At 36.8% G+C, this 26,662-nt stretch overlaps 1 protein-coding gene across 1 annotated transcript in view; it reads right to left on the reverse strand.

The window, feature by feature from the left end:
- The window catches only part of Dok6 (docking protein 6), a 402,354-nt gene extending 384,413 nt beyond the window's left edge, over positions 1-17,941 (reverse strand). The window contains exon 1 of the mRNA XM_051163890.1: positions 17,801-17,941. Coding sequence (XP_051019847.1) covers positions 17,801-17,866 — 66 coding nt within the window. The 5' untranslated portion in view covers positions 17,867-17,941. The remainder of the gene's footprint in view (positions 1-17,800) is intronic.
- Positions 17,942-26,662: the final 8,721 nt, after the last annotated feature.

Here is a 26,662-nt window from a genome sequence, read left to right on the forward strand (position 1 = left end):
ATGCAAAACTGAAGATTGAAAGTACAAACAACTTCCCATTCAATAGAGAGTTGTTCAGTTTCCACATTCCAGTTTGTAAGCTTTCTGCTGTCTCTGTCACTGTTAAAATACAGGGTTAGTTCATGGTGGTCTGATAGGACGCAGAGAGTTCTTTCACTTTTCATGTGTCTGTTGAGTCTTGTTTTGTGGTCATGTATGTGGTCAATTTTGGAAAACTCCATGAGGTGCTGAGAGGAAGATTCTTTTGTGTTTGGATGAAATGTTCTGTAAATATCTGTAGGTCCATTTGGAGGACCAGTCGAGCAAAGCCCTTTAAATCAACTGAGCAAAGACCATATGAACTCATAGACTGAAGAAGCTGACATGGGTCTGTACCTGGTCCTCTAAATATATATTATAGCTTTGATATGATGGGTTTTGTTGTAGATTTGTATGCTTTGTTTTGTTATGTTTGATTGCTATCTCTGTTCTCTTTTAGTGAGAGACAGAAAGTGATGGATCCTGATGGGAGTGGAGTTGGGGAGGATACATTATATCAAAAAAGAATCTATGTATAATAAAACTAGGAGTATAGGGAGGGGAAACTGTATCAGGACATATTATATCAGAAAAGAAAGGAAGGAAGAGAACAATAAAAACTTTATTAGAAAATGTGATAACAAAAATTAAAGTGCTCAATCCATAGAGATGTTTTATGGGGTAAGATTAAAACTATAGTGTCTCATAACTAAAGGGTCTTAATCAAAATAGACAACTGTTTTTAAAAGCGGAGCACTTGGGAAACTATCACAGTCATTTGGGAGGAGGGCTTCTGGCCACATGGGGCTGTGTGATCACCAGGTACCAGCAGCAGTAGAACCCTTAGGGAGCTAGTGGAAGATAAGCTACAAGTAGAAGGCTTCCTAGGTGATGCTGTGCTTCTGGATAATGTCAATTGACACTCAATGAGTTGACATTCAAAAACTACTTGTGAATAACTGAACAGTGTTAATCAGGTAAAGGTCTGTAGCTCCACCACTTCAGTTGAGGATGCTGGGAAGTCTCAAGCCAAAGTGAAACCAAGATTTATCATGCTGTCAATTTCCTCAAAGGCTCCCATTCTTTGCAGGTATCAATTCATGGGAATAACATTGTCACAGTGATATGTCACAGCATTTGGTCATGTAATTATAACCTACCTGCCTGTGTTGGGCTAAACATAAATCCAGAAAACATTATTACTCAAGGCAAAGAGAATTAATGTCCGAAAGAAATACAATTCAATACACAGCATTCCAAATTGGTGGTTCTGCCTAATTATGAGAAGTCAAATTGTTATTTTGAAATTGCAATAGCAACAGGTTAAAGAACATTGGGTGCTCCACGTCTATGTAACACTGCCATTTGTAATTTGACCCTTATTTACAAATGACATATATACCTAAAATGTGAGTACACTATGAGATTGTTTCTCTTTCCTGAGCTTTTCTTCTGCACTATATTCTCATCTCTGAAAAGATTCAACTGCTTGTGCAGTGGCTCACATCATGTCAACAATCTAAAGGGTTTTTCTGAAGCATAAATATCTGGAAAGTTGCTTTAGAGACAAAATATGTAGTCATCAATATAAGGGGATAAAGGAAAACTCATGTAAGTTACAAAATCACATACTAAGGAAATCCTCATTAGTGATAGGGAAGGACACCTATTTTAGAACTATACGTTGTTTAGGGGACTACTTCTATAAAGTGTTTTCATAAATCAAAATTTAAAATAGATGGGAATACTTCTTATCTAGACCACAGTTAGCAATGTAAACACCATCAATTTGCCATTAGACTTGATGAATCAGACAACACTGATAGTGATAAAGAGATCCAAGGCATCACTGATAATGTTTCCTTCCACATTAGGAATTGAGGCACCTGGGTTTAGTGTGTCTTCCTGGAGGTATGTGTGACACAGTGGAGGGAGGCTAATGCAATAGTAAGCACAGGGCATTCTGACAAATCCAGTGTAAGGAGGCATCCTCAGAGCTATCCGGAAACCTTTGATGGTCAGAGTGAACTGTATCACCATGCAGCGTGCGTAACAGTCACCACAAGCACTTTCATAAGGACCTAGGATTCAGTATAGAAAAATTGAGAGTTCTGAATCAATATGTGATCTTACCTCTATGAGATTCACTGTCTTTCTACAAAACATTAAAATGTCATGTCCATGCTGCAGCATTGATATATTGGTGGTAGGCAGCACATAAAACCATGTGCTGAACTTTAAAGTAAAAAGAATTTCAAATCACTGCTTGAATTCTTAAACATAGTTCAACTCACTGGAAAATGTACTAGAAGATTTCAATTTTTTTTATTTTATTTTTATTAATTTATTCTTGTTACATCTCAATGTTTATCCCATCCCTTGTACCCTCCCATTCCCCCCCCCCATTTTCCCATTATTCCCCTCCCCTATGACTGTTCCTGAGGGGGATCACCTCCTCCCCTGGAGGGGGAGACCTGGTGGCACTCAGAGGAAGGACAGCAGGTGGCCAAGAAGAGATTTCAATTTTTTTAAGATTTATTTTTAAATTGCTTTATATAGATGTGTGTGAGCTTGCCTGACTTTATGTGCATCACATATGTGCAGTTTCTCATAGAGGGTGGAAGATGTTAGATCACCTGGAAGTAGAGTTAAAGGCAATAAGCCACTGTGAACCAGGTACTGGAAACTGAACAGAGTCATTTGCAAGAGAAGTAAGCACTTACACCCCTGAGCCATCTCTCCAGCTAAAAATATCTTAGTTTATATGCTACTTGAAATTTTATGGTAAAACTTTAAAGTAAATAATTGTATAGAACAATCAAAAGAACAGCTGAAGCAAAAATGACTCAATATAAGGCAAATGTCTAAAGTTAATGTCCCAGAGTCTAATGAAGTTTTAAATTTAGGTAACTTCTTCTATCAAAATCTGTACCCTCTGTTCTTCCCTTATGAAAGGCCAATGCACATTTTTATTTGTTCTTAAAAAGCTAATTTTAGTGCTTACACAGAAGTTTAAAACTGGCTATGGTTAAAGTTATAAAATGTATTTTATGAAAAATTAAGCATTAACTGGCTCCTTTTAGCTGAGGCATTTTCTAACCACCTGCTCTCCATATTACACTACATTCCCTGAGAATTCACTGAGAATAGTTGTCGTAATTCATTAGCCTTATAGAAAAGATGAGTGGGGGCTGGAGAGATGGCTCAGAGGTTGGGAACACTGACTGCTCTTCCAGGGGTCACAAGTTCAATTCCCAGCAATGGTGGCTCACAACAATCTGGGATGAGATCTGGTGCCCTCTTCTGTTGTGCAGGTGGAATGCTGTATACATAATAAATAAATCTTTAAAAAAAAAAAAAAAAGAAAAGATGAAAGTCCCAGGTATTAAAGTAAAAGATAATTTTCCTTAGACAGAGAACAAAATATTCCCCGAAATAGAGAAAACACCAATCATAACTGCATATAATAAAAATAAGGGCAGTGTTCTAAAGAACTGGTGTCCATATAAATACACTCAACATTGTTGAGATTGAAACACCAACCAACTCCATGCACAGACTAGACAAAGTCCCCTACACAGATGTAGCAGATGAGCAGCTCAGGCTTCATGTAGGTCTCCTAGTAAGGAAAGCAGGCGCTGTCTCTCATGGACTCAGTTGCCTGCTGCTTTTTTATCACAACCCCCTGCCCGGGGTCTGCTTTGATAGGCCACAGGGGAAGAGGGCATGCTCAGTCCTTATGTGACTTGATGAGCTGGGGTGGGTGGATAGGGGGCTCCCTTTTTCTGAGGAATAGGGGAGGGGGAAGAGGTAATGAGTGTGGGACCAGGAGAAGAAGGAGGGAACTACAATCAAGATGTAAAGTGAATAAGTGAATAAATAAATAAATAAATAAATAAATAAATAAATAAATAAATACAAATTTAAACAAAAAATAACCAACATACATTTGTTTATATTTATACCCTCCCAGCAATCAGACTAAAGTTGCAATTTATCTAATGCTTTAAAACCCTGAAATAGATAGTGAGACCAAAGGAAAACATAGAGGATTATGATCCTAAAGGAATTTAAGCAAGAGTGAAATAATATGGGCAAGGCGAAGACCACATTCCCACCCTAGTCTCTGTAGCTGTACTTGGACATACACTGTGTACTAAACTCACTGTCACATGTGTTCCTCTCCAGGCACAAATATATATTTCACAAACCCAGGAAGAGAGAAAAGGTGCTTTGTTAGATGAAATAGAAGTGACAGTCTGGTGAGGTTAACATTTGATTACTTTGCTAAACATGTGAAATGTTAAAACAGTTCTTACTATGTTTCTTACTGCTTAAGGACTTCAGATGTTTCTCATGAGCTACATTCTTACAAAATTAAGGAAGAGAGTTCTCATTAACTTAAAAAAAAGTTTTTATGTCCAATTCTGTTATATGGCAAGGTGTTCTAGTTTGCTTTCAAGTGCTGTAATAAACAAATGCCATAAATCAAAGCAACTTGAGGAGCAAAGGGTTCATTTGACTTATAGCTTGGAGTCCATCATTAAGTTAAATCAGGGCATCAGTTCAGTACCAAAGCCTTGAGGCAGGAACCAAAGAAGAGATCAAGGAGGAACATTACTTATTAGCTTGTTTTCCTTGTTTTTCTTGGCTCTATCATTATATAACTCAGGCCCATATACCAAAGGCTGGTGTTTCCCACAGTAGATTGGGCCCGCCTTCATGAACTGATAATCAAAAATGCCTCATAGACATCCCCAATTTCAATTCCACTGGCCTCTAATCATGCAAAGACATGTTCTTACACACACACACACACACACACACACACATACACACACACACACGAGAGAGAGAGAAAGAGAGAGAGAGAGAGTTGAAAATCCAAATGCATAAGAAACTTCAATCACAACAACAACAACAACAAAAAACAAAGACCCCAGTTAAAAATAGATAAGTATATGAGAAATTTACAATTATGGATGTATAAGTGAAAATTCCAATGACACATTTTTTCACATGGATTAGAAATGCTAACACCAAAAATATAGACGTTAGTAATTACTGGGGATAATACAGAAACAAAACAATCATAGTAAGTTATTGGGTGTGAAGAAAATAAAGATATTATGACAAAAGAATATTTTAAACATAAGATTGACACTCTAGGGTATACATCCAAAGAAAAGAGCATCACATCAAGGATATATCTGTACTCCCATGTTCCATGAGATCTCATTCAAAATGTGTGTATCAACTTTAATGTCAATGAATGGAAAATAAATAAATATGTGTGTGAATAAAAGCATAACAATAGTATTTAGTCTTTGAAAACAAGACACAAGTAGACAGACAAATATGGCCTGATCTCATTTATCTGCTGCATCTAAAAGAATAAAGTTCACAGATGAGAAAGTATTGATTAGTTTTACAATTAAGCTTAGCTGTTTAGGAGTTAAGAAGTTTCTAGGTCTAAATAGATATTTTAAGTTGCTAGAGATGAGATATGATGGATTTACATTCAGGATTTTTGACTCACCAAGATAGGAAAGATGTTTTCTTCAAGGTTGTCAAATGCAAATAGCCAAAACACTATGAATGTAACATGAATATAATTCCTGATTTTTTTGTGATTCTTCTTGTTGTATGTAGTTTATTTTATATATGTGTAATAATATAAATGTACATATAAATATAAAAAATATTAAAAAAAAGAAATAGTGGTTGCCAGGGTTTGAAGAGTAAAGAGAGTAGAGGTCATCTGTCAAAATGCACAATTTTTTTTATTATACATAAACTGGACAGACTAATGTACAGCTATGGAATTTACATGATATGCCAAGCTGTCTACTTAAAAATTTCCCAAGGAAAAGTTATTCAGTGTTTTCTGTACACATTCAAATGTGAGGTGATAGGAGAAGTGATAGATGTGGTAATTAGCTTAACGGTGGTAATCATTTCCCATTGTACACATGTATCAAACAGCACCTTACTTAGCTTGAATACACACAATCATCGTTGATTATAACTCAAACTAAAAAAATTTTTTATAGAAAACTCTGTATTGTTTTCTAGAGGGATGTCTGAGCCATTTCAAATTTCTACTAGCAGAGTCTGTGAAGGCCAGTGTTGTGGCATCTTTGATGGTGTTTGATGAAATCATTGTTTTTCGTTATTGTTTGGGTTTTCTTTCTGTTGTTTTGTTTTTTGAGACAAGGATTCTCTGTGTAGCCTTGGCTGTCGTGGAACTGGTTCTGTAGTCCAGGCTGACCTTAAACTTACAGAAATCTGCCTGCCTCTGCCTCTGCCTCTCTCTCTGCCTCAGCCTCAGCCTCTGCCTCTGCCTCTGCCTCTGCCTCTGCCTCTGCCTCTGTCTCTGCCTCTGCCCTGCCTCTGCCTCTGCCCCTGAGAGCTGGGATTAAACATCATTGTTTTTCTTTTTTCTTTTTTAGCTTTACCAACTGTTATTTAGTCATGCCTCATGGTTGGAAATTCAGCCCCAGAATGGTTTATGATCATAAACACCAAATGTCTGTTCAGCAACTTGCTTTAAATACCTATTTTTGTCTTTTTTAAAATTTCCTTTTCATATAAGTATTGTATTTATGTTATTTTCCTCTTCCCTCCAACTTTTTCCATGATCATCTGTTCTCTCTCAGATCCATGGCTTCTTTCTATTTCTATTTAATTACTATATATATATGTATATGAATGAATAAGTATACAAATAAAATCTTCCCAGTCCACTTAGTGTTGTTTGCATATGTATCTTTTTTAGGGCTGACCACTAGATTGTTGATACTAGAGGGCTTGTCCCTGGAGAAGACTGATTCTCAGCAGTCATAATTACCTGTTGTTCTTCATCTAAGGGTGGGGTCTTGTTATATTTCTCCCATCTACACTGGCATGTCATTGTTTAGGTCGTTTTTAGGCAACATATTGGTGAGATTTCATGGACTCAGCTTTCCTGTCAGATATAGATCTTGGTTCTCTGGTACTCTTCCAGGAGTTCTCTGAGCCCTCTCTTCTGTACTGCAAAGCATGCTTAGCTACCGTCCACATTCCTAATACTCGACCACTCCCCAACAAGCCAAACACTTTCTCTATGTTCCAAGGTTTCTTCATTGTTTAACATGGCTATAAACCCTAACATCATATGGAAAACACCTGGAAAAGAGTAAAAGTTTATTTGTACATAGACGCCAGGCCATTTCCATGAGAAAGGACCAGGCAAAAGAATAAAGCTCCATCGTTAACTGCAATATGTATCATGGCTTTTTAAACTTAAAATGTATATAACTATACACAGTGTAGGTAACATAAATGTAGGTTTATGTTTTCACCACATGCAGCTTATCCTTGTGATTTTATACTTTGCTCTTAACTCCCAGGGTATAAATCATCTAAATAAGATTGGCTATTGCACGAGACTTTAGTCTGTATCATTTTTAGGACCTGCTCTTCAAGGTTCATTCTGCCAACGAGAGCAGCAACAAGTTTAGTTGTTCTTAGTTCCATATGTTTCATCATATGACTTCATTATATTTCTCTTTTAACATATACATTTATATTATTACACATAAACAAAATAAATTACATACAGCAAGGAGAACCACGAAACAATCAGGAATTATATAAATGTTACATTCATAGTGGTTTGGCTATTCATATTTGGCAACCTTAAAGTAAACATCTTTCTTATTTTGATGAGTCTAAAATTCTGAATGAAAATCAATATCTATCAAATCTCATCTCTATTAACTTTATTAAAGCATCTATCTAGGCCTAAAAACAGCTTAACTCCTAACCAACTAAGCTTAATTGTAAGACTAAACTATTTGGTCTTCAACCCCTCAGACTTGAGAAGGAGTGTGCCATATATACTTCATTCTGTCCCCACATTTAGTGGCTCATACTTACCCTAAACATCATGAATGAGCACTACGGTATTTTTGCCTCTAAGCAAAGAGTTCTCTAAGACTTATCAATGATGAAATATTCCTAAGTGGAAGAGAATCCGTAAAACATTAGAAAAATGACACCAAAATAATACCAAAAGCACTGGTTCTAGGTCATTAAAGCACTTAAGGAAGTATGTTTATATTTGCTGGAAAGCTAAACTACAATATGATATATTTGTCAAAGTAATTTCAGTTATGGAAAGTGTACTTTTAATCTTATTTTTATATATGAGAAAAATTTCCAGATTTCTATTTTAAAAAGCTAAATATAGTATTTCTTGATTTACCACTTTAAAAATATTAGTGATTTGGAAAATTATGCCAATTGTCAATTGTCAATTTTGGACCATTATTCTACCTATTTTGTTTTATAAAATAAGGAATAGTTCAAGCATGCAACAATACATAATAAACTTGTTCCTAGTGCCCTTCTAATGCATTTTATGAATATTTTTGAATGTGTACCACTGGTAGGAAAAAATACCATATAATAGTTTGCATGTCAGTATATTCATAGGCTATTTGAAAATATATACATATTATACTTGATAATTTTATATCAGTGTTTAATATGTGAATAATTATGTGTATATGTATGCATGTACCTATAAATATGTACACATACATACACTTTTTAAATTATAATGAATAGTCAGAAAAAAGCAATACCACATTTAAAATTAAAAATTAGGAAAAATTATTCTAGATCCTATATTACTGTACATGTTTATGTCTATAATATATCCCATATTTAAATTTACACATGTAAGATAATTTTTGACAATTAAAATATAAGAAAAATTTAAAGAACACTAATTAAATATTTCAGCATCAATATCTGACCCTTAAAAGCAGTAACTAAAAAAAACCAAAAAAAAAAAAAAACCAACAACAACAACAAAAGAAAACAAGCAGAGCCTAGTGTTTTAGATGAACACATGGCACAGTGTAGGGCTTCATATGCTTAAGAACTTGGATTGCACGTGAAATCACTTGCTGGGCAATTATATCACTATGGACTACCTATTGATCTAGTAACTAGTATAATTTCTAAACAGATTTCCCTTTAAATGAACTCACTTTCATTCACATTAATGTGCGTGAGATCTTTTACTCGATACCTTAAGCAAAAGATTACATCCATAAACAAAGATTAGGTGTGTTTGTTAGTTTTCTATTGCTGTGATAAAACACTATGCCCAAAGCAATTTATCAAATAAGCATTTAATTGGGTTTCTTGTTTCAAAGTGTTAGAGTCCACAATGCAGAGTGAAGTCTTGGCAGCACATGGCCAGAGAACCTGAGAGCTCATATCCCACAACCACAAGGCAAAGAGATAACACTGGGAATGAAATGGTGCTTTTGAAACCTGAAAGCAACCAGACTGTGACACAACATCCTCCAACAAAGGGACATCTCCTAATCCTTCCTAAACACTTAAATCAGCTGAGATCCCCATATTCAATGGCCTATGGTGCCATTCTTTTACAAATCACTACATTCTACCCTGCACCCCTGTGGACTTGTGGCCATAATGCAAAATGCATTTAGCCCAACTCAAAAGTCCCTAAAATATTTCAGACACTGTTTTAAAATCTAAATCCAAACTCTCTCTGATATTCAAGGCACTATCTTAATTGAAATTCCCTGTAAAATTAAAAAGCAAATTACACATTCCCTAAATGCATATGAACCTATACAACCCATTCTCATTAAAATTACCAACTCACGTAAATATACATTTAAATGTATAGTTTAAATGTTTTAAACTCCATCCAGACACTAGCAACTGATATGGGGTGCTGCATGCATCACTTGAAAGGATAAATTAACCAAATGTGAAGCCACAACCAATGCAAATGGACTTGTAGAGGTGAGGAGCTTAGTAGTAGCTGTAAAATATTTCTGGAAAGCCTTTTAATTTGGTGTAAGTTTTTTCTCTAAGTCTTCTTTAGTTGCAGTCTAAATTAATTTGAGTGATATGAGTGACAATGTTAGCTTTATGCCAGTTGAGCAATGAAAACATTTATTTTTGTAGCTACAGAGTTGGCTTATTTGGTGGAGTGCTAGACATGAAAATATGAGGACTTGAGTTTAGATGCCCAGAAACTATGAGAAAACACGAGTGGTGGTGGTATGCAGTTGTAGTTTTGGACCTGTTGTGTGGCACACAGGAAGATACCTAGATCACATTAACCAGACAGATAGATCACTGGAAAGACTCGGCCAGTGAGAGAGCCTGTTACAAACACATGATGGACACATGTATACACAAGACTTTATTTTAAAGAAATGTATTTGTTTTGGAGGAGTACACATGAATGTGATGTTTGTTGACATTTGTAGCAACATTTATATTTATAATACTAGATACAATGCTTAACTTGACTTTAAAATTGTGCTTTCAATGTAGCAGACCCACAAATACAGCATGGGTTTCTATAACTCCAATGGACACATTTTGCCTCTTTTGTATTTTAGTGCATAAGTAAAATGGGAATAAAAATTAAATGTACTGCAAATACTATTGGAAGAATTACAAAAGATATGTAAGAACTTTTTATAATCCGAAAGTACAGTGCAGACAAAAAGCACCCTGACCGAATATATTACTACATTTCAGATCAACATGAGCTCTTATGTATTTGTGTTCTCAGTAATTGTACTAGTAAGTTTTAAAGGCAGTATTTTATAATGAATTCGGTAAAATAAGAGACAAAATATCTTGCACATGCTCAAAAATTACAGCCACTACTAAGTCCAAATATCATGAAAACAACAATAGTTCAATGTATATCTTCTGTTTACAATCAAACACCATCTATCATTCAATTTGGTGGACAGATAAAATATTCTTATGAGCAAATAATAATACAATGTAAAAACAAATGACTGATAGTACATTAAAATCAAGCTAAGAGGGGTTTAGGCAAATAGTTAATAAAATTAGTAAAAATGTGCTCAGTCTGGGGTTTATAGTTTCTATGAACAAAGTTATGAGTGTCTAAAGGAAAAGAAGAAGAGAAAAGGAAAGGAAGATACTCAGTAAAGCAAGACAAAAATTAATAAACCTAAGGCTACGTAAATTACATTTTATACTCCATTCTAATAAACTAATCTCACTTGATAGAAATTGCTTTTGCTTCTTAGCTAAAATTTCCTACCATGATGTCTAGGTATCATCTATAAATTAAGGAAAGGTAATTTTTGTTTTGTTTATACTACTGATGCTTTACCTTCTGGTTTCTATGATAAAGTTGGTATAAACAGAGTAGTGCAAAAGTCTGGCTACTTCCTAGTTCCATACAGGTGTATCCTTGTGGCTTATTTTGGTCCAGGAAAAATATCAGTTAGTAACAAACAACTTCAGAATAAAGATACTTATAACAAATACCACAAGCATTGCATTAGACAAATCCTTTACACAACTACATATCATCAAGGATAGCTGTGTATCTCTGGCAACATTTAAGGAAATTGAGAATGTATACATTACAAAGATATTTGAGCAGAATATCATTTAATTATTAATTTTATACTTTTAGGGATTTTGAAGTACTTAGAGAAGAGGTTCTCAACCTTCCTCATGCTGCAACCCTTTAATACAGTTCCTCATGCTGTGGTGAACCCCAACCATAAAATTACTTTTGTTGCAACTTCATTACTTTAATTTTGCTACTGTTGTAATTATAATGTAAACATCTGTGTTTTCTGATGGTCTTAGGTGACCCCTGTGGGAGGGTCATTCAACCCTCAAGGGGTTGTATCCCACAGGTTGAGAAATGCTAACTTAAAGTAATTGATATCTGTGGAAAGAAATAGTATTTTCAATTTCATCAAGCCATCTATAATGTGCAAATTTGTCAGGGCATAAATGTAGCTAGAAATATTCTCAGTCTCCTTCCTGAATTCCAGTCTTCTATTTGTTTGATCACTTACTTCAGATAATAGTTCAGCCATATACCTAGGTTTGGACTCTCTCTCTCTCTCTCTCTGTGTACATGCATATGTGTATGTATGTGTGTCTTTCACTTCCACACTTTTCAAATTCAATGATCATAGGGTATGCTCAAACCTAAAACTAAAGAATTTTTTTACTTTAGATGCCATCTTCTAAACTAACACCACATTTTATGCAATAATATGTAGAACAGATAATGTATATAAACTAGAAGATGTATATGATCTTTCTTTACTTGAAATTTACGAGTAGTTATTTGCAGACATATATACAAATACAGAAATAATTGACACAGTACACATTCTATTATATATTACATAATATATAATATACATATATGTGTGTGTATAAACATGGAAAGACCTAAAACAAACATCATTTTGAAATTGGAAATTTTAACACATTCTAATTCTATATTTCAATGAGAAAGAATTAGTTTAAATAAATCTGTGTATCATGGATCCATCTCTGAAAGCAGTGTTCAAGATACATTGGTATGAATATACCTTTAAACATAACAAGTACAACTTCTTTTTCTTCTTACATTTTTATTAATTTATTCATATCATCTCAATTGTTATCTCATTGCTTGTTTCCTCCCATTGCTCTCTTGCTCCCACTTTCACTCTATTTGCCTCCACTATGTCTGTGACAAGTACAACTTCCATGTCTTACGCACACTAACTGAGTATTTACATTGGTAATGATAATTTTGCATGCTTGTTCTTTTTAAGTTTCTCATGGACAAAATCACTATCTGTAGATTGTGTCTTAAATTTATCTGCTCCAACTAATTCTTAGCACATTACTAAAGTATGTTATACAGAATACAGCCTTACTTTAAAAAGCAGTTTTAGTGATTCAAAAGAGATACTTACTAAATATTCTTTTTCTAGGGAACAAAACTCTGACTCACATGGCTTCATATTTGTTTCAATGAGTAGGCTTTTATAAGAGGGCTAGCCTTCACACCTATCTCTCATGAGCAACTATACTCTTCCATGTTTCTTTCAGTGAGTAGGCTTCTGTAAGAGGGCTAGCCTTCACACTTTTCTCTCATGAGCACTATACTCTTCCATCTCTTATCAGAGGGAAACTGTTTATAAGATAGAGAGGGACACTCATGTTTGAATAATGTGAATCAAGAGTTATTGATCCAGAAATGTGGGTTTCTCAAGGTTTTTGTTGAGGAAAGAGATGATAGAAGATAGTTAAATTCAGTCTGTTGTTAGTAAAAAATATACTGCGCAAAAATGAAAACACTGTGCCTACATTCAGTTTCTTAAACCAGCATGTACTAAAGATTTTAAGAACGTTTCTCTACATTCTGCCTTCCTCAACAACCAAATCTGGTAAGTGTCTATAGTTAGTCCAATATGGTGAGTATTACAAAGTCATTTATTCTAAGTAGCGCTGGCTTACTCCAACATGGCTTTATAATACTCACACAGTTACTAAATTAGTATGTGCAATTTGATGAGCTGGAATGACTTTATAAACACTTGACTATCTATTTACTATGTATAATTATACACACACGCGCATACACACACATACATACACATGCACACACACACACACACACACACACACACACAGACACACATACCTCAAAATATTCCACAACATCCTTTGGTACCTCCACATACCAATGGGAATCATCACTGGGCTTTGAATAATGCATAGAAATCAAATTCTAAATAAAGTACTATATTGCTGGTGTATAATGTACTTAAGGATAGTTATTCCTATGAATACGCTTAATATTTCTTATGAAATTCTTTGGACATAAAGTGTGTAATATTTGATACATACATAATGTTTAACCTTAAATTTCATTTGTGTTTTATATACAATTTTTAAAATGTATTTTAATTTATGTGTAAGAGTGTTTGGGAGATATATATATATATATACCACTTGCATGCCTAAATGCCTGTAGAAAGGAAAAGATAGTATTGTAACCAATAGTTCTGAAGTTACAGACTATTGTGAGCCTCCCTGTGAGTACTGGGAATTCAACCTGGGTTCTCTGGAAGAGCAGTTAAACACTGGGCATTCTCTCCAGTCCCTACATATACATTATTTACTTCTATTTGAAACCAAGTTCATATAGTATTCTTATAGTGCCTGCTTTTTGAAGAATACTAACCACATGAGGTAGTATGTAATTTTCCACTTCCGGCTGTGACCTTGTCACTCAAAAAGTTACATAAATGATAACTTATGATTAGGGATCTTCTATATGAATTAAATTTTTGACAAAAATAATGTGATGTATGATCTAAAATAGTGAAATCTGAACTTTGTTCAGTGATGTTACTGATGAATGACATCATTCCATATTGCTTTATTTATTTGATAGAAGAGTCAATAAGCATCATGCTTATCAAATAAAGATGCCGTCACTAACAAGTGCAGTGGCTGCTCTCTTAGTTTACCACAATCAAGAAGAAATTAGATATTTTGTAATATGCACCTTGATAATCTGTCAGAGTTCACAATAAAATGGGCAATCAAAGCTTACAGATAAATACAACTCACTAGCATGGTTTTATTTTTATTAATGTATTCCAGCATTCTATCTTGTGAATTATGATAGTAATTGTTCAACAGGAAAGCAGGTAGAGGAATGAGATAGTTCTAAAGATATGGAAGTGTTGTCAAAGATCACACATGCAGACACACACATGAAAACAATGAAACTTTTGTACAGAATTTAAATAAATTACTGTAACATTTACATCATACATGAATTTATCTTTATAAGTTTTACCTAGAAAAATCAGTGTTTTAACAACATTTTAAAAGCGATATCATTTAGGTTGGGAAATGACTATACTATTTCTCAAAATAATGTTCATGTATTGGAAATGTAGCTAAAATTCTTTCCTGATATGCACTGGACCCTGGATCCTGAGCACTGCATAGCAGTATGCGCTAGTAATACCAGCACTCTGGAGGTGAAGGCAGGGGTGTCAGAAGTTCAAGGTCATCCTCACTTATAATGCAAGTTTGAGGCTGATCTAAGATACAGGAACCCCTTCACAAAATATAATAATAATGCTGATGATGATTATGATAATAATCTTTCTAAGTAGAAGAAAAGATTTTTGATGAATCAAGACAAATCTCAAAGCTGACTCAACTTTTCATTTTAAATGATTGCCCAAATGAGTAGACATCTACTAAAAAAAAAAAAAAAAAAAAAAAAAAAAACGGCAAAAGTCATGCAACAACTATAACCTGGAACCAACATACCAGAGAGGAAAAAGAAAGCGCTTTAGTCATTTCCTCAGCATAATTAAGCTCTTATTTAGAGAGGGTAAGGGGTACAATAGAACATTTCATCAAGAAGTGTGTTCTTATGTCATAGGTATGCAGTATGCAACTGGCCACCTACACTGGCCATTTTTCAACAGAATTTTATAAAATTTGATTCTTGAAGGTATGACTTCTCATAATTTATCAGATATCAGCACAAATTGGTTCTGTCTCAGAACCAACAACATAAAACTTTGCCACTTCAACTATTCTTTTGACTGTAAGAATATTCTGCAAATAAATATATATTATGAAGATTCTTTAATAACTTATGCTTTCTAAAATACTTAGGAATAATTAAAAATTAAAATGGTTCAATCGTTAGATGTTGAAGTTCACATTCTCACACAGAAAAGAAATGGAAGATAAATATAATTTGCATATAGACACACTTTTAATGCTTTTGAAGATGCCTGTCATTAAAAAAATAATAAAGCGTAAGTTTAAATAAATAGCAAAAGATGCTTTGCATAAGCACACAAGGTTAGGTGGAAATGGTGTTCTAGAGTGACGTTTCACAGGCTGTCATGCATACTTATTCTAGAGGCAGTCAGTGGCCTTCCCTTAAACTTTATCCTGTAACTAGGCTACATACCCAGGTTTACAGCATGGAATCCTAGGTAGCTTAAATGGAGGAAGGGAATGAATCCTGGCAACTCCTCTACAGAAAGGAGTCTCTAGTTATAGGCCCCATTTTTCTTGACTGGGAGAAGAAACATACTTCACTGAGATGTGGAAGGAAGCTTAATTCTTCCATTAGTTTATACATGTCAGAGCAAAACGAGTCAAAGGTCAAGTAATGATGTCTCCCCTCCAGCAGGAAGCCTACCTAACCTTTCTTGGCTGATAGCTGTGGAAATCACTGATAGGATCTCTGTGAAGAGCCGCTGGCTCCCTGGGTAACAGCAGGGTTTTACCAGGTCAGTCCTTATCTATAGAAAAAAAGTGAGGTATGATCTTCTACCCAAGAAAAGCCCTTGCAACTTTGTCCCTTTCTCCCTTGCTCAGGTGGAGAGCTGGGCCAGGGGATGGGAAGTGGGGATGTAAACTTTGTTGTCCTAGCTAACTTTGTAAATCTTTCCCATTAAGCATCCTGGATTTAGTAATCTACTTACAATTGAGAAGGACTCCTGGTGTCCTCTGATCCTGTCTGCCTTCAAGTGAGAGAGGCAGAAGATGCATCTTACTGTCTCCATCATGTCCAGCTAAGGATCCATAAACCATTTCTGAGTATGGAATGAGTTCCCTCCTCTCCCTGACTGCTCTGTACAATTACCCAAAGGCACACAGCTTTTATTTGCAAATTTTCGATCTCCTCTTCTATGCATAAATTTAAGATCCTCCTCCCCCTTCATTCTTTTCCTTTCTACAAGTTGGAGTGTTCACCAATCCAGTAGAGAAATCTGGGGACTTTCCACCTTCAAGCCAGGTTTCAAGAAAGTCTCAGGATCGGAACTTGTGAACACAGGAAGGCAGAGACAGCCTAAGGAATAGACAAATTCGCACTCTCTTATACACTGAGTCGAATTTCCCTTTCCTCTTGTGGCCAGGTTCACCTGGCCCGCCACACTGCTCTGTCTTGAAGTTGGGGGTGCCTTCTGCAAGTTAGTCTGCTCCCATTCATATCCATCAGATCTGGACAGCTCCTCTCCAGGTGCCAGCTCATGCTCTCCCGTTCATTCCATCTATATCTCGGGTCCTTTCAGGACACTCAGTAGATCCTTTTAAAATACCGATCGAGTCACCAATTAAGTTTTGTCTTCCCTCTGACCCTCCCTTCCCCCCGCCGCACCGCCCCCCTCCCCCGCTCGCATACCTATACTGTTGTCTCCCAAGTCGGACCAACAGCTCTCCAGAAGAAAGTAAGATTCCATAAACTTTGCCTCCTCCACTGACTTTCTTGCAGCGCAACGATGGGTGAGCGAGCACACCAACGCACACTTGCCTACACACAGGCACAAATGCACAGGTCCGGAAAACAACGGGTGAGGCAGCCAGACAGTGGGCAACTATTAAGGGCACGTTAAAGTCCTTGCTGTAACCAAAAGCAAAGCGCTGCGCTCATGAGGCATCAAAAGAGAATTTCAAAATGGGCTTGGGAAAAGAAGGCAAGGAAATGGTGAATCTAAACACACACGGAAATACATCTTTTACACCTGCTGTCAACACACAGCAGTTCTCTCCAGAGCCACACACTTTTGAGAGAAATTGGTGTGGGTTGCACGAATGTAATAAATCTCCAAGGCTCATATATCTTTGGGACTGACAATCCCTGTCTTCTATTAGACTTCTCGCTGTGGTCACCACGAGCTCAGCGCACTTGAGAATGGGGACTCTAGGCGCTCCAGAGCCCTCACCTCAGTGTGCCAAGTCCGTTAGGCAGGTGCCAAACGCTCGTAGGGTCAAGCAACAAGCGTACTATCTGGGCAAGGCCGGCTGCCCTGGTACCCGCGCGGGTCACCTCTCCCCGCCCCCATCCCCAGCACCCCGCTTGTCTACAAGAGCGGAGAAGGAGATAGCCGAGTTAGCCACTCACCCCTAGCTTCCTGCTGCGGATTTTCACGTAGCCCTGCTTGACTATGTCGTTAAAGTTGGAGGCCATGGCCAACGCTCTTGGGCTCGCCTGCTGGGCGATCCCCTTCCCGGAATAGACAAATGCTGTCCGCCGCCCGGTCCACGCAGGTCTCGCATCCAGCCGGCTGCCGCCAGCAGTCGCGCCGCCGCTGCCGCCGCCGCCGCCTCCGATTCCTCCCCAGGCTCCTGCCGGAGCGGCGCGGAAGCGGGGTCCAGGCAGGGCCGCCACACAGGGAGACGGAGGTACAGGGCCCGGAGGTGCTCAGCAGAAGCAGCACCTCGCCATCGGTCGTCACCTTCGCCCCCGGCCACTAGCAGAGCATCCGGGCCCGCGCCGCTGCCAGCTGTGCCACCCCCCTCCGCGCCACCGCCCCCGGCAGCACCCACGGGCTGGCTCCTCACTTGGCGGCGCACAGCTGGCAGGAGCGCACCATCGCGGCTCCCCGGCGCGGAGGAGGGGGAGGGACGGCGGGGCGGGCCGTTGCGCTCGCTCGGCTCCCTCCGCCTTACCCGCGGGGTAGCAGGACTGGAGGATGCTGGCAAGATGCACCCCATCACTCCCTTCTCGGGCTAGGAGCTCCGCCTGCTACCCGAGCTAGGGTACCGCTCCCACTAGAGCCTTGTGCTGGCACCACTTGCCCGGGCGTGGATTCCTAAGGAGAGGGGTATTCATTCCTCCGATTTTATTCTCGCATTCCCAAGCTGGGCAGTGGGGACAGAGCCGGGCGGGGGTGGGGGTTGGGGGCTGGGGGTTGAGGGGTGGGGAGGATTTCACAGGTTCACAGAAGGCAAAGGCGAGCGAGACAATTGTTTATTTCAGAGACTGTGTGTACAACACATTTTTAGTTCTAGGCACACGTGGCCTTTCCCGGTCTTTGCTCTGTTGGGAAGTGTAAATCGAAGCCAAGCCCTTCCTGGTGCACACACAAAGAGACCAACCCTGCGCATGTGTCTAATCCTCAGGCTGCTGAAGTCAGAAGGAATACAGGAGGCAGCAGGTCGCTGATGTCCTCTACAAAAAAAGGCGATGATGCTGGATTGACAATTGCGTTTTAGTTAACTGAGGCTCGATTGTGCTACTCGCATTTCATCTATTCGGGAAATAAACGGCAGAAGGTTTATCTGTGGATGCTTAAATGTTCAACTTGTTAACACACACACACACACACACACACACACACACACACACACACACACACACACACACACACCAAAACAAAACCACACAAAGGAATGAACTTTCTCCTCTTAATTGGAAAACACTATAAACTGTGGGTTTTTTCCTCTAATGTAAAAACATAAAAATTTAAAATTACATTCTTTTGGGTAGTTCAAGGAAAAGGAAAATTTAATATTGATTGGCAGAAATTTATGGATATTTAACTATACTAACGAATATTTACAGCTCAAGTAGCTAAAGAGGTTGATAGTTAAGGGGGGGAGATGTACAAAGATGGAAATACAGTGATGACTTCTTCATTTGTGAGAAATTGATATTGAAGGGGTCTTCCTAAGACCACGTATAATTCTGCTTATCTCACAGGAAGTATTTTTCTAGGTTCTCATTTAAATAATTTCATCTCTATTTGGAGCATAATTACTTAAGAAAAATATAAAACCAAATTTTATGGGGAAGAATAATGAAAGCCTTGAGAGCAAGGTCACATGCCTTTTGCCCTCAGCTAAAGAAGGAGCTCTAAATAGGTACTGCAGAGATGCTAGTCCCAGCCTTACCAAGAGGTCCCATTTAAATCCAGTACGTCCTAATACACCTCAACAGTACACTGAGGTATGTGTACCAGTCTATTTCAGTTATGAGGTGACCTCCTCCCCTCTATTGTCTTTTACCCCCACCACCACCATGCAAGCAAACTTCAATATATCATGGTAAATGTTTAAAATGGCAAGAAAAATCACAATTAGTTCTTATTGTGACAGATCAGCTTCTGATCTTCCCAGAAAGTTTGCATACCTGTTTCTTTTTTAATTAACCTCTGTAGTTATAGCCTTTAAAATCTAGCGACATTTTTTCTATTCCACCCAATTTTACCATTTTCACGTATTCATTTTATTTTAAAAGGTGCTACAAAGAATGCCTTACACATTTCTAAATGAATTATCTCATGCAACCCTCTTTGCGACCAGAATTGTCGACTGAAGCACACTCCTCGCTTATCAGGAAGGACACTGAGGCTCAGAGGTGCTCTGTGACTGGACAACAATTTCATGGTTGGAATTCAAGTCTACAATAATTTCCATGATCCTAAACTCTCTCGTTTACAAATCAGCCCATATGTTAGTTGATTTCCTCATTGCTGACAAAAGCAGAGGATACAGAGGTCATCATAACAAGGAAGGCATGGCAACAGTCATGTGAGGATGCCAGTTGTTCAACACTGTATCCAGTCACTTAACAAGGCAAGAAAGGCACTGGTTCTTGCCTTACTTTTGTTGTTTATTCTGGGTGTGTCTTCCTGCCTCTGGGACCAACCCCACAGACATGCTTGGATGTATAACTTCTAGGTAATTCTAAATCTTTAAAATTTGATAGTGAATATTAACCATTACAATTTCTTTTTATAGAAGTTCAAGATTTTGTCTCAGCAATTATCTTAGGGCTTGATAATGTTCAGTTTGGGTAAGTAACAACAACTTGTAAGCATTATTTATTCATCATATATAATCACCAAAAGCAATGTGTTTCTTAAGGCATTGATAATAAGGTGAGGTTATGTGTATAATATCTTTACATTTAATTATTCACTGGGGGAGGATCACCTACATACTACAATTGAATCTGTGAAGGTCAGAGAACAACTTGCTGATTTCATTTCTGTCCTACTTTGATCTAAGTTATGAAGATGTAATAGGGCATGAGTTTTGGTGGCAAGTTCCTTTACCCACTGAGCCATCTTGTCAGCCCTGACAATAAGTTCAAATGACTGAAATATTTTATTGTACTAATGTCCCATTTAAAATATATGACAGCAGTGTATGTGGTCCTTTCTCTATATTTATATTGCTTCTTTATTTTCTACTTGAAAATAGTAGTTTAATATTTAAATTATTTGGTTCTTGATTTGTGTAATTTTATTCTTATGGTGCCTCACTTAAGTTGGCATTTTCCATTAGCTGATAATATGACTGAGAAATTAGGTTACATTCCATTTTGTTTGGGTTTTTTTTTTTTTACAAGAATAACTAATGAGAAATGTTGTGTGCATCTTACTGATTCATACTGTGTGGGACAAAAGGTCTAGCTGTAGAATAGATTAAAAGGCTAAACTGTCAGCCTGATCCATACTTTATAATACATATAAAGTATAAATTAAACAAAACTAACATTTTAAGCATGAAGCTATAAAATTCCCCACTAACCTCTTATCTAATGATGATGACTTTTTAAAGGCACCATTTCATTAGTATTTCAGTGATCTGATTGCCCAGTTGTGTGTGTTTCTTGGATGTGTAAGTTTTCATTTACTGAAAAAAAAAAAAAAAAAACAAGGGAAAAACCCAACAAGGAAACAAACAACAAAAGAAACACCCTTCCTTGAAAAATTATTGGACTATGGATTTTTAATTTATTAGCCAGGTTTCAGAATCAATAATGGGTTCTAGCAAGTTCCTAATGACCCCCTGTTCTCTTTGGAATATCTGTGTATTTGGTGCATTTCCAACTTCAGGTGGCATTCTTCAAATTTAATAAGTAAGTACTCAAGGAATTTACTAGCCTTGCAATTGACACGAGGTAATCCAAACTCATCTTATATATTTCCAGATCTATTTCTACTGACAACTACTTCTCATTTCTTCCTATCTGTTTTCAATGTCTTTGTAAGAGATCACTATCATTAATAAATTGTCTATATTAATATATGCAGAATATATGTATGCTTGTATATGTGGAGGTTGATGTAGAAACACAATGCACTCAGATGTTAATTGCTTGCCCTCTAAAAATCTTACTGTTCTACAAGCTAACTTCACATACCCAAAATGATGCTGGGTAACCTTGCCTCCAAATTATCCCTGATTGGTTGAATAAATGCCTATACCATGGCAGCACCAAGGTTCAAGGGCTTGAAGGGAGGACAGAAGGATCAGGGGAAGGAGAGAGACGGGGGAGAAGGGAGAGAGAGAAGAAGGAAGCTGAGACTGCCATGGATTGGGTAAAGAAACACATGGCCAGAGTTTACTCTGAGGATGGGTGATGAAGAGAAACAGCCTAGATGAAAAATATATACAAGTATTTATGGGTTATTAAATGAGAAGTGGCCCAGCTATGGGTTATTAGAGCAATTGGCATGGGATGTGTGGCTCGGAGATAAAGATACCTTAGGAGGGTAGTTTCTGCCAGCTCCAGAGGATAGGCATATTAAAAATCTAACAGGTGTCTGTATATTTTATTGATATGATAGAGGATTGAATATAACCATTGTAATAATCTGTGCCTTAATCATAAACCTAAAAGCTAAATATTTTTACAACGTGTGTATATGTAGAAAGAGTACCAAAGAGAGACATGACAGAACCAACTGTAAAAAGCAGCTAACTTACTTAGCTTACTTAAAAGGAAGAAGACCACACAAAGAGAAGAAGCAAGTGTAGAGGGTGGAACAAGAATTAGAGAGAATTATATTCTGATCTTCAGCACTAATCTAAGGACACTCAGTGTTTCTCCATCAGGATTTCAGAATTATTATGATCCAGTAAATTCTGTATGCCCTCCATTTTCAACATTTGTGAACAAAAATATGTTCAGTGTTATGTTTTAGCCTGATCCTATGTGACTTTTGGATTGGATACAGAAAGTACTTTTGTTTCTAACCTTTAAGAAAAATGTATAGTTAAAACAAAAGTTATACCTAAGTTTTTACATAGGAGCATGTTTTCCATTACAAAATTCTGTGCTTTGAGCATATATGAACTAGGGTAATGATTTGAAGAACATTGGTGAGAGGTAAACATATTTTGTGCTCAAAATATATTAAATATCAGGATCCTAGGGTAGACTGTTACAGGCATTTTCTAAGGTGGATCCCAACCTCCTCCTAATCTTCTATATAGGCTAGATTTACTGAATTAATTAATTATTGGAAATTCACTATAGCAGAAGAAGCTGGATGCTATTTCAAACATTAGGTTTTCAAAATATGTGAATGTGTTCCCTGAGTATCTCTTGGCTTTCCTGTCATTTGTAAAATGGGCGTGCTTTTTAATGTTTGTCACCTAAAACTGCTATCCAGTCAAGTCAGAGATTCAGGAGACAAAACCCATACTTTTTGCTTGTGCTTATTTTTAGTGAATCTTATTGTATTTGGTTTATAACTTTAGTTTTATTTGAGGAGGGGTAATTTAGGGTATCATTGACATCTTTTTTCTTCTTTCATCACAAAATTGTCAGATAGAGTTTTATTGCTGTTGTCCTTATTTCTTAATTAGTATGTAAAAGAATGGGATGTTACTAAGGCATTTGATACATGTTTTGTTGTCTGTCATCCCCTACACCCCTGAAGTCATTCCCTTTCTCCTAGTAGCCATAGCTTCTTTGTAATCCAACTCTTAGGCTTCTTCAAACTCACCTCTTGGTCTTCTTCCTTCAACCAATATTTGAATTTTAATTTCTGTTCTCTTGTTTTCTCCCTTTTATTCTTAGATCTGTCTTTTCCAGGTGTTCTTTAATATTTCAAAGTGCTAAGACCATTTAATTACACACTACTGTTTCTACTGGCCATACTCTTCCATGTGGAATATTTCATGTTGGATCTTGCCAGCTTATTACACTAAGGGATTGTGTATAGATTTCATTTCTCTATGAACAACAAATGCATTTCTTTTATATGTAAAAGGATTTGAGAATTCATATTATTTTTCCTAGGTGGATACAGTCTTATGAAATATTATTTTGACCATTTTATTTCCTCAAATCAATATTTATTTGGTAAGGTTTAGTAATTCATTTTATCAAATACAAATTTAATGTTGTAATAAATTTTCTGTGATTACTGTGGCCTGTTTTTAAGTTGCTATGTGTTACCCTTGCCTACCCTCAAAAAAATGGGAAAATAGAAAGTGTTTTGATATTAAAAAATAAAATATTTCATTGAGCTTTGATGGCTTCATTTTTATTGCATAGTGTAGAAGTTAGTTGGATCATCACCTTTAAAAAGTTTATTTAACCCCTACTCTGATATAACTAATGGACAGGGCATTCTCCACAGTTATGTGGAGAGTGGGGACTGACTCTGACATGAACTCTGGTGCCCCACATTTGACCACCTCCCCTTGGTGGAGAGGCCTGGTGGCACTCAAAGAAAGAAAGAATGAATACTAAGATGAGACTTGAAAGCCTATGGTCATATTGTGGGGAATGAGGTCTCCCTTGGTCATAGGCCTAGAGGAGGGGAATAGGGTAAAAGCAGGAGAGAGGGAGAAATGGGAGGAGACAAGTGATGGGATAACAATTGAGATGTAATCTGAATAAATTAATTAAATAAAAAAAGAAAAAGGTTTATTTAGCCCCTAAGGTTTATGAAATCTCTATTTCATGGGCAAATGAAGGCTGGGCTCAGTTACATTGCATGCCTTTCACTTCTCTCCTATGGGATTCAATTTTTAACATTAATTTTATTATTGTTTATTTCCATTTTTGTTCCACAGAATATTATAACCTAAATGGTGTCACCTAAAATGCCCATATTAACATCCTTAAGATATAATTATATCTAAAGGGGCAACAAAGTTAAAATCAAATCATTAGGTGGCTCTAATTTAATATGGCTATATTCTAATAAGAAGAGAAATCTGTACATAGCTAAGGACACATGAAATATACCAAGAGGTCATAGGAAATAATTTTCTACAAGCCATGTAGAAAGGCCTTAGAAGCAAACAGCCTTGCTGAAACTTTGATCTCAGACTTCTAACATCTAACGTTACAAGGAAATATATTACTGCTGTTTGAAACTGCCAGTTCATGGTTTTACAACATAGGAGCCTGAACAAATTAATATGCTATATTACCTCAAATGTTTAATAGTATTATTAGTGGTTATCATAATATATTTCCTTAAATTTCTCGCTTGGTATTTGTCTTGGTTTAGTTTTTGCCAACTTTACCCAAGTTAGAGACATCTGAGAGGAAGAAACTTCCAATGAGAAAAATACCCATGTCAGATTGGCTTGTGGGCAAGGCCAGAGAATATTTTTGATTAGTAATTGATGTGGGAAAGCCTAGGCTACTGAGGGCTGTAACATCTCTGGACAGGGCAGTGGTTCTGAGATATGTAAGAAAGCAGGATGAACAAGGTAGGGGAGAAGTCAACTGGCAAAACTCCTCAATGGCTTCAATCCCTGCCTTCCCATTCTTGCATTGGTTTCGGTCAATGGACTCTGATTTAGGATAAGTAAAATAAACTCTTCCCTGTAAGTTGCTTTTGTTTATTATTATTTTTTAATCACAGCAGTAGAAACAGAAAACTAAAATAGAATAAAATGTATATTTGATGTTGTAATGTCACTCTAAACCACAGTACTTTTATGATGTATGTGTCTATATACTTTGTGCTTTCATATAAAATTATTGATTTGTATATTCACATATTGTTCTTGCTAGTTCACTTGTTAAATCTGTATATATATTTCTAAAATATTGTGATAGCCCATATATTCATCATATTTTTCATGGATTTAAAGGAGATATACAACAAAGATGGATATTGTGGAACATTTGGTTTTTTGTTTGTTTTGTTTTGTTTTTTATTTTTTAAGTAAGGGCTAGAAGCTTGGTTCAATAGTGAAAGCAACTGCTGTGCAAGGATGAGGACTTGAATTTAATTCTTGATTGTCTGCATAAAAAGAAAGGCACATAATCCTGTAATGTCAGCATTGTGGAGGATGGAGACAAGAGAATCACTGAGGTTTACTGGTTGGTAGAGTAGCTCTAAGTTCAGTGTGAAAGGCCACATCTCAAAGAACTAGGGCAGAGAGTAATACAGAAGGATTCATGATGTGTTTCTTGGGCCTCAATCTGAGTGCACAGGCACAAGACACCGCCCCTCTCCCCACAGGCCCAACACACACATACATCATACATGTACAGAACAAAAACAACATATATATAAACTTCTATTTCTTTAGTTAAAAATTGATCTGGGGATTGTGATAGACACTTATAATCTCAATACTCATGTGTCTGAGGTAGGATGATTGCAATGAGCTTAACATTGGCTTAGGCTACTCAGCATCTCTGCCAATCCTTCATAGAAAGATCCTATCAACAAGAAAGGAAGGAAGGAAGGAAAGGAGAAAAAGAAAGAAAGGAAGGAAGGAAGGAAAAGAAAGGAAAGCAGAATGAAAAAGACAAAAGAAGGAAAACAATTGTACCAGTTAATATTCTTATGGGTCTCTCCATTCCTTTCCCTTAATTCATTATTGTGAGTCAGGTCTGCTCAATACTATTAAATCATAAATGTTTTCTTATTTTGGGAAATATTTTAATATTATTATAACATTAATTATGATCTTAACTTCATAAGTGGCATTTTTGTGGGGATACGTGTATTGCTGGCATTCTGTTCAATTATTATCATGAACAGATGCTGAACTTGATCAAATAGCAAATGGTTTTAGAAGGAGACCATGTTCCAAGCACAGCAAGTCTCCAATCTGTTACTTAGATCCTGTGCCACTCCAGTAATGTCATTTGATTTCTCTTTCCCACAGTCTTGGCCTAGTGCTGGGAGCAAAGTAAAAATTCCCAGTCACCAAATGGATCAGATTATTTAACCATTCTTTCCAACATTGACGTCTGAGCAGTACT

This window comes from Acomys russatus, chromosome 20, assembly GCF_903995435.1.
Source record: "Acomys russatus chromosome 20, mAcoRus1.1, whole genome shotgun sequence".
Taxonomy (NCBI): Eukaryota; Metazoa; Chordata; class Mammalia; order Rodentia; family Muridae; genus Acomys; species Acomys russatus.